General features: G+C 35.6%; 1 protein-coding gene across 3 annotated transcripts in view; it reads right to left on the bottom strand.

Annotated features, from left to right (window-relative positions):
* LOC106868012 (dual specificity mitogen-activated protein kinase kinase 7) overlaps nt 1-10545 on the bottom strand; it is an 82359-nt gene that overhangs the window by 57324 nt on the left and 14490 nt on the right. The window contains exon 2 of one of the 3 annotated variants that reach the window (XM_052970138.1): nt 10230-10298. The exons of the other annotated variants lie outside the window; for them this stretch is intronic. Within the exon in view, the coding sequence (XP_052826098.1) occupies nt 10230-10298 (69 nt within the window). The remainder of the gene's footprint in view (nt 1-10229; nt 10299-10545) is intronic. 3 annotated transcript variants of the gene reach the window in all.

Here is a 10545-nt window from a genome sequence, read left to right as displayed (position 1 = left end):
TGGGTGCTTTTATGTGCCACCGGCACAAAGGCCAGTTGGGCGGTACTGGCAACGGCCATGCTCAAAATGGTGTATTTTACGTGCCACCTACATAGGAGCCAGTCCAGCGGCACTGGCAACGACCTCGCTCGAATGTCTTTTCACATGCCACCGGCGCAAGTTTCAGGAAGGCAACGCTGGTAACGATCATGCTCAAATGGTGCTATTTACGTGCCACTGGCATGGAAGCCAGTCAGCTGCTCTGGCAACGATCACGCTTGGACGGTGCTCTTAGCGCTCCACTGGTACAGGTGCCATCACGATTTCGCTTTCACTTGCCCCAACAGGTCTTTGCAAGCGGAGTTTAGTGTCCAATGAAGTAAAGGTACGAATAAGTGGGCTGGCTATACCCCTGGCAGAGGCCATGGATTATGGTCTCACTTGGCTTGCCGAGTCTTCTCACGCACAGCATATTTCCAAAGGTCTCAGTCACAAGTCATTGCCTTGGTAGGCCTAAAGTTCGAAGGTCGTGCTTCACCACCTCATCCCAGATCTTCCTGGGTCTACCTCTTCCACAGGTTCCCTTTTTCACACACCTATCCTCATTCATTCTCGCCACATGAACATACCAGCATAATCATCTCTCTTGCACACTACAACTGATGCTTCTTAGGTTCGAATTTTCTCTCAACGTACTTACACTCTGTCTAGTATGCACATTGACATTACACATCCATCGGAGCATACTGGCTTCATTCTTTGCGAGCTTACACATGTCCTCAGCAGTCACAGCCCATGTTTCACTGCCATGTAGCATGGCTGTTCGTACACATGCGTCATACAGTTTGCCTTTTACTCTGAGTGAGAGGCCCTTTGTCACCAGCAGAGGTAAGAGCTCTCTGAACTTTGCCCAGGCTATTCTTATTCTAGCAGCTACACTTTCAGCGTACCCCCCCACCCCCACTACTAACTTGGTCACCTAGATAGTGGAAGCTATCAACTACGTTTAGTTTTTCTCCCTGGAATGTGGCAGAAGTTGTTTTCTGCACATTTTCAGTATTTATTGCTCCTGAACATCTGCCACATACAAAAACTAACTTCCTAGTTAACCTTCCTTTGATATTGCTGCACCTCTTATGTGTCCATAGCTTACACTGGGTACATATTATAAGCCTTGTGAGTGAATTTTGTATGCAGAAACTGAAAGAAGACTGTCATATATGTGTGTGTCTGTCTGTCTGTGTTTGTATCCCCAACATCACTTGACAACCAATGTTACTATGCTTACATACCCATAACTTAACAGTTCAGGAAAAGACACCAATAGGCTTACTAAGAATAAATCCTGGGGTCAACTAAAGGTGGTGCTCGAACATGGCCGCAGTCACTTGACAGAAACGAGTAAAAGAATAAAAAAGTATGCCATTTTAATTCTGAGCAATGCTGGGTATCTCTGCTAGTATATATATATATATATATATATATATATATAGTCTTTTATTTATAGACACCCAGATATAGAACTATATACTTGTACTTGCTGCCCCTTCCTACTTCACTCCCAACAACCTGACTAAATTCCTAACCGCCATGTGATCTATTTCCTATCCTCTACATGACCAATTTTCTGTTCACCATGCCGTATTTTCCAACTGTTACCCATATACCAACATCAAACCATGACACCGCATGACCTTCCTTGACTAATCACAGCCCACCATATGGTATTAACAATCAACTTCTGTCATTCAAATTCAAAATGGCTGATGACTAGCATCACAGTCAAAACTCAAGAGTACCAATGAATTTGAACCAAACTGTTTTGATCCATATATATATATATATATATAATTATTAAAAGTCAGGGTACAATATGCACCTGTTTACTAGAAAAAAAAAGAGTTAAAATCCTCCCAAGTCATGCATCTCTCACTACATGTAAACACGCATGGAGAACAAATATACTAAATATACTATAAAAACAGTCCTCCCCATTTCTAAAACCACAAAGAGAAGAACAGATATCCCAGTATCAACTGATTTCACTTTCTCCATGCGTGTTTACATAGAGTGAGAGATATGTGGCTTTGGAGTGTTTCAACTCTTCTTTCTAGCAAACAGGTGCATACTGTACCCTGACTTTTAATAATATATATTTTGCCTATTTTTTGGTTATGTTTGCTAGCCACTTTATCATTATGTTTTTAAAGATAATGATAACTTATTTGAATTTTGAATTTATACTACCTTATTATTGTTTGTTTGGGAGTCACTAGACCTTCAGCTGAACAGATCCAGACAAAATGGTAAAATATATTTTTGAAATAGGTTATGTAGTAAGCCTAGCTGATGATCTTTAAGTGCTATTTGGAACAGAAAGTGAAATCAATTGATACTAGGATATCTACTCTTCTCTTTGTGGATTTACAAACGGGGGGGAGTGATTTTTAGCATATTTGCTACATTCTCCAGTCACGTTTACATATAGTGAGAAATGCGTGGCTTTGGAGAGTTTTAATTCTTCTGTCTAGCAAACAGATGCATATTGTACCCTGGAATGTGATAGAAGCTGTTTTCTTCACATTTTCAGTGTTTATTGCTCCTGAGCATTTGCCACACACAAAACCTATCTTCCCAGTTAGCCTTCCTTTGATATTGCTGCACCTCTTATGTGTCCATAGCTTGCACCGGGTACATCATATGGAGTTTCTACCTACGCCTTTTCTACAAATCGAACAGGGCCATCTACCTGAAGGGATTTATGGTTTGTCTGCCTTCCCACTAATTAAGACTTTGGTTTTTGCTAAATTGACTCCAAGGCCCTTCAATTCTAGACCTTGCTTCAACACCTGAAACTTATCTTCTAGTTCTAACAGTGACTCAGCTATTAGAGCAAGGTCATCAGCACAGAGAAGCTCCCAGGGGCATACTGTCTTGAATTTCTCTGTTATTACCTGGAGGACTGATCCTTGGAATTCTTCACTGTACTCGTTGCCAACCCTCACCTTACTGACAGCGTCCCTGTACATGGCTTGTACAGCTCTCACTAACCACTCATTTATCCCTAGTTTCCGCTTTGACCACCAGATAAGGGATGGGGGTCCCTATCAAAGGCTCTCTCCATGTCAACAAAAGCCAGGTACAGAGGTTTATCTGCAGCTGTCTTACCAGAAATATAGCATCAGTGGTGCTTATCTTGTCTAAACTGACTCTCTCCCTAATTAGTTGGACTATGACCCTCTATGATCCAACAACTTGATACCTCTGTAATTATTCGTATCTAATGCATCACCTTTACCTTTGTAGCAGTTGACTATGGTGCTGCTACACCAGTCATTGGGTATGACTCCTTCATGTATCACCTGATTGACTATACGGTTGACTATAGTTGACACCGCCAAATATTTCAAGCATCTCTGCAGTTTTTCCTGATGGGCTGGGGGCTTTCCCTGTCCTCATACCCTTAATTGGTTTACCTACCCAGGTACTGTCAATTCTCTCCTATAACATCATGATTCTCTCTCACACACTGTCTTGCGACATGAAACCCTTCAAGTCTTTGGTCCTCATGACACAGAACATCGGCAATTTTTTTCTTATCTGCTTCCCCTCTGGCTAAGTAAACCTGTCTCCTAGTTTCCCTTCTGGCAATCTGATACAATTCCCTGCTACCACCAGTCCTTCCATGCCTGTTTCTTTTCCCTAATGGCTCTGTCAACTACATTGTTGTACCACCACGTTACCTTGGGTCAAGAGGGGGCTTTGCACCATCCACAGATCTGGTCAGTAGCCCTCAACAGGTTGTCCCGCAGAAATCTCCAGTTGCCTTCCACATCATGTGAAGCTATATCCCCCTTCTATTTTTGTCAAAAGCTTTGAGTAATACGTCTGTAAATCTCTGTCCATTCGCAGGATCCTTAAGCTTCCAGACCCTTCTCCATGCTGGCCATCTTCTGGCTATCCATTTAGCCCTGATCCTGAAGTCACTAACTACTAATCTATGTTGTGGGATGCATTCTTCACATGGGAAGGTTTTGGCATTTATAAGTAGCTATCTTTCCCATTTCCTGGAGAGGATGTAATCAGTTTGACTAGTGTGTCCACCAGATTGGTAGGTGAATAGGTGGCTGGCAGGTTTCCTGAAGTTAGTATTACAAACCATAAGATCATTTGCATCGCATATGATCTCCAGCAGCCTGGTTCCCCCCTCATTGCAGGAACCAAAACCATAGCCTCCATGTACGCCACGGAATCCCTCTGCATGTTGTCCAACATGCCCATTGAAGTCATCAGCCACAAAGAAAAGGTCCCTGTCATTTGTCTTTCTGTTCATTAGATAGTCCCAGCTGAGGGGAATAGGCCGAGATAATGGTTGCTAAACTATGTTGCAGCACTAATCTAATCTTAAGTATTTTATCACAGACTCCGACTACCTTGATTACCTTATCAACCCATTTCTCTGCCAGACATATACCCATGCGCCCGACCCCGTCAGTGTTTCCTGCCCAGAAAATCTTATACCTATGTTCTTTGCCTCTGAGGAACCTAGCAGAACTTCCTCTCCACCTTATTTCATGGATACAGCACAAATCTGTACATCTGTGTTCAAGCATCTCAACAATCTCACAAGACCTACTTTTCAGTGTGCCAACCCTGAGGGTGTTGGAGGTGTGGGTCCCGCAAAACCCTGGGATGGGGGAACAGCAGTGCCATGTACTTGAAAAGAAAGCTCACACTTAGCAAAATTCATAAACATACAATAGCCTTCAACCTGCATACGCTACACCATCGCTTTTTGTTTTTTTTTATGTGCTACGTAATCACTACATTACATAGGAGATAAACCCAAAGTAGGGATGGGGGAACCTTTAACATTTGAAGGTGTTCATGGGAGAGACATCTGATAGAGGTCAGAGGATAGAGACTTCCAGTACAGGTGGTGGGGTGGGAAGGGTGTGCACACCGCAAAATAGCAAAAACTCAGGCTGCCAGTGTAAGAGAGTATTGATGATAATAATGAGATAGAATTGGGGATCTGAATTCTTAACTCGAGCTATAGCCAAGAGTTTTCGGTCAGCCAAATTGTGACAAAATTAGATAAATGAATGAATAAATGGGTGTGAAAGAGAGGGAGAAAGAGGGAAAGTTGGATCGAGTGAAGGGATCTTAAGTTGTTTTTTTTTCCTCTAAACATACAGTGTGGAAGACAAAACTGTATTTACATAGATAATGAAATAGATAGAATAACGAAATGAAATAATAAGGTAATTAAGATCTGCACTGAAAAAAGAGAGGTTTAGATGTGTGCTAGGTTGAAAAACAAGGTTTCTTATCTGAACATCTTCTGGTTTTCTACTCCTTTTGGTGAAGTGCTAAAATATGAGGTAGGGGAATCTGAATGAGCTAGTTTATACAGGGTGGGGTGGGGTGACATATATACATATTTATATATGCACATATATATACATATAAACATATATATATATACATATATATATACACATATATACATATATATACATATACATATACACACACACATACATACACACACACATACATATATAAAGCTTAAAAATACCAACTTTATTACAAACACACACACATCTTCACAAGCCAAGTGGCTATCTTACTTGGTATTATAGCAAAAAAATATTACAATATAATGTGTCTAGCCTGTCTCACAATATGATATGCATACATTATATATGTGTATGTGTGTACATGTAGTACAGATTATCCTTAGCATCACTTGGAAGAGCCACCCTGTCAATATAGAAATCTATGATGGACTTGTCAAAATTAACTTTAAAATTAACCAAGTAAAGACTGCAGTTGGTTAGTCCTTGTATGTGACATCATAACAAATAGCATCAATTCAAAGCTATGGCAGCCAGCACTCAAAAGACTAACCACCAGCTTGAAAACACCTGGAGCAGATAAGTTTCCTTAGTTCAATTAGATGATTAGCTGAGATGAAACCAGTGTGCGGGAGGGAGGGGGGGTTGTGCATCCATACACATCTGTGTGCACATGCATTTGTGTTTATTCAATGTATATCAATGAATGATATAATCATCAGTGAGAAAGCCAAGAAACTGGTGTTTCAACAATGAAGTCCCCAGTGATATTTGTTTTACACTAAATCATAGTCACTCCCTTGACACTATTAGCATCAAAGGTGTAGTGAATCAGTGATTGGCCTATTGGGAACTTGTAGCCAATGACACTATTACTCTTAAAATCTAATACAATTTTCTTTTTAATTTAAGAATTCATTATCTTTTATATTTTATTTGTTTCAGTCATTAGACTACAGCCATGCTGGGGCACCACCTTGAAGGGTTTAATCAAACAAATCAACTCTAGCACTTATTTCCAAGCCTGGTGCTTATTCTGTCAGTCTGTTTGTGACACTGAGATATTCATAATGATAATGATTCTAATTTCAATTATAACCAAAAACACAATTAAAATACACCCAATATAGAAGTTAAAAAAAAATGAAACAAAATCAAGCTCATTGAAAAAAATCCATGGAGAAGAATTAGCTTTAGAACACATAAAATACAAATAAATGGCAAGTAACAAAAGATTCCCTTCCATTGAAAAAAAGGAAAATTGACTGTCAGACCAAGCCAAGCTATCAGAATACCTAATAATACTACTGTAAATTTTACAATAAAAATTATTTTTCTAGGGAACTTTTGCTTCATGCTGTTCCTTTCAAAAAGATTGTACCATGAAAATATACATTTACTGCAGTTGTCAACAAGATTATAAGAACATACCAATTCATCAAAAAAACTTTCATGGAGAAATGGAATAAAAAAAAAACTGAATTGGAACTCAGAGAAAAGGAAAATTATAACCCAATAATTTTGAGAATTGTTTTGATCAAAAAGTGATTTAAACTCAACAAACATAATAGACATCTTGTTCTCTCATCTAAAAATACAATAAGTATTCAAAGTTAAATTAGAAAATGAGAAAAGAAAACAAATTACAAAAAGTTTAAAATACAGAATAGTAAAAGAATGAGTGCTTCAATAAACGTGTCTAAAAGCAACATTTTACAGAAACTTTTTTTTTCAAATTTTAAAGGGAACATGTACATTTGTGTACACAAACTTGATATAAATTTAAATAGCTCTAAACAATCATGATTTTATATAATGAATCATATACAAATGCAATAACTGACACATGAAGGTTTAACAAAATATAAAGAGATCAATTGAGGACAATGACTAATCAATGCCATGCTAGAGAAAATAAAAAACTCTAAGTAGAAAATAATATACAAGCAAAGCGAAATTCTAGACACAAGGACATCTGGAAATAAGGCAGCAAAATAAAAAAGATCAAAGAAAATATGTCAAAGAAGATTGACATCATGGACATTGTATGTATGTGCAGCCTAAAAGTTGGAGGAAATTGTTTCCAATACCAAAGGAAGCAATCCAGTCTTAGCAAGTGAACATTGAAGTTGTTAGAGATTTTTGACTTACATAACAAACCATCTCTCTTAATAGGTGAAATATAAATAACCATATAAATAACAAAACTGAAGAATTCATGAACACCACAGATATTATTTCTACTTAATACTAACTGAAAAATCTTGAGCAAAATGGCAGTGTAATAAAGGCATTATAACAAATAGTTTCACTTTTAAGTATTTCTTCTAGATATTAATATATTCTCTCTCTCTCTCTCTCTCTCACACATACACACACGATAGAAAAGAGCAATATTCTATTAATATATGAGTTTAGTTGTTTTAAAGAAAAGTTTATTCCAAATTAACAATTTCTCAAATTAATTTGAAACAGACTAGCAAATGTAATGGGCTCAGTAGAGATTCAATTTCCTATTAAAACTGAATGCAAAAAGTGATTATGTATATACTGTTGTAGCACATGCATATCATTCATCACTGAAATTTACTAATTAAAATTTCATAAACATACCTATAAATGCAAATATTTAACAGTCACTGTTGGTAATCAATTCTTTTAAAGAGAAGCCATCTTTCTCAAATATAAGTGAAACATTAAGTAGCTATCCTAACCATTTCTATAGTACTTGCTATTATGATTATTCCAACAGTACATAAGCTAGTTAATTCAGTTCTTTTATTCTAAATCCAGATCCAACTAAATTAAATAACATATTACTTAGTGCTTTTAATTTAATTGTAAATATTAATAATACAACTAATTTGACATGATAAAGTATATTTGGGATGAAGTATATTCTAAAACATGAATGTGATGAACAAAAGAATGAAACAGAAGAAATTCAGAGGTCTGAACAGCAAGACTAATAATAGCAAGATAGATTACATAACAGATAATGCTATGAATGATCACTGTATGGAAAAGGAGTCTTTAATAATTAGAAATTAATCACCAACATGATCAAGAATAAGATTCAGTAAACTATTTATACACAGAACACATTTCAGGAGATCAAGTTGGAAGAAGAAAAGAAATTCAGATTTTTTTTAATGTATAAATTTTGTTACAGTTGACAGTATAATAAATTCCTACAACCCATTTTAATCAGGTCAGGACCATACAAATATAAATGAAAAATTAGGTTACTCTGGTATTTTGATGATTTCACCTGTCTGTGCCTTACAATTGGCTAAGCTTGACATCAGAATCTACATTAGATAAACCTGCACATTTTTAATACTATAATTACAGACTATAACTTTCAGTATTTAGCAAATAAGCTTTATTACATTTAATATATATATCTAAAAAAATATCTTATTGTACACAAAAGAAGATAGTATTGTTAATTAGTTTTTTTCATGAACTTTTAAGCAATTAAAATTAGTTTGCACAGGATAAAACAACAAAAGAACTTAAAACATTTATTAATTTATGAATGTATGTATGCTAATAGGAAATATTGAAGCTTATAAATTTATATGTTAATGAACAATTTATTACAACTCATTTCTTTACAATGTAATAAGAAAATAGTTCATTAAAAGAGATTTATTCGTAATAAATATTATTATTTCAAATAAGCAGTAATGGTTACTTTTTAACTTATATATTTTATATTATACAGTTTATGAGATTAAACATACAACTAACATTTAAAAAAATGAATTTTAATTAGACAAATTAAGAAGTAATGTCACACATTATGTTTCACCTTAAGTTAATATTTTAATTTCTTTCTTTTTTTTTCTTCTTTTTTTTTGTTTCCATTAGGATCTCGATGCAAAAATATGAGGTACTCTAGTAATGATTACATCATTTAGCATAATCCATTACAAAGTGTACCAAATTCACTGCTATAATAATAATGATTACATCTTTAACTGAACACAAAGTATTTTCTGGAAGTAGATGTAACAATATTGTTTGAAGTATCCTTGGTATTATTTCAATTACAGTAAGGAATGGAAACAAAATCATCCCAGTACATTATTGAATTTCAAACAGTGAAGCAATACACTAGATATTACAAAACAGGTTAAACTTCTTTAGGTTTTGGCTACCTTGAATAATTATTTATCAAGCACAAAGTAGCAATTGAATGGATGGTACTAAGTTTCTTAAACCACTGGATCATTGGGACACCATCTTAGTAACTGTTTATGCAATGTATCTAGAGCAAACTGAATGTAAATAATAATAATAATAATAATAATAATGTTTTAATGTGCATTGGATGTAAGAAATTAGCATCAATTTTTCATTTATTTGCATCAAGCACTTTAGCAATTTAAAAGGAAAATAAGAAATAAATCACAAAATCAATGAAACCCTTCTTAAATGAAGTTAATATTGAGAATGTAGAGAAAAGAAATGAAAACACCAACAAAGCAAACACTAAATCACCACTTGACATACACTGAATGCTTAAGAAATAAGATTTTAATCATGAACATTTTTAGTGAAATAATAAGAACTACAAAAATAGAAATGCTCAACAGCTGCTCAGAAAAGCTATATGATCTAAAAACATCTAAGAAATAATCACAGAAAGATGAAGACAAGAAAGAAAAATGATGAAAATCAGAAATCTCCAGTTTAAATAAATACAACCCTGGCTTGTGCTCATGCTGGAACAAATATAATGAAGCCTGTGTGTATATTTGTTTGTGTGTATGTGTGCTTGCTAAGGCATATGAAACATGGGACATTTGGCTGGTTACTGGACTTGCAACATTGAGAGCTAAGTTCAAGCCAATCTATTGCTGCTATGTGAGTGGTACAGACCTTGGGCAAGACTATCACAGCTCCCTCGCCGATGGAAGTTAGTAAGACTGCAGTCATAATCCCATTTCACTGGTAAAGAAAAAATAGAGACAGCATCTTTCCATCATTCTAGACATACTCAGCACTTTAATGTAACCTCAGAAATTGCATTACATGAAGCAGTGCAGTATTTCAGCGAATCAGTAAAGAATTTCCAACTGATAAGCATCATGTGATGAAGTGAAAACAGGGACAAAGCTGTGTTTACATAAATTTATAATTATTTGGTGCAAAACAATTGCAATGAGTTCTCAAAGGAAATATAGCAATATATATA

The sequence above is a fragment of the Octopus bimaculoides genome, chromosome 1 (assembly GCF_001194135.2).
Source record: "Octopus bimaculoides isolate UCB-OBI-ISO-001 chromosome 1, ASM119413v2, whole genome shotgun sequence".
In the NCBI taxonomy this organism is placed as follows: Eukaryota; Metazoa; Mollusca; class Cephalopoda; order Octopoda; family Octopodidae; genus Octopus; species Octopus bimaculoides.
The sequence above is the reverse complement of the archived record's forward strand: the minus strand, read 5'-3'. Positions and strand labels throughout refer to the sequence as shown.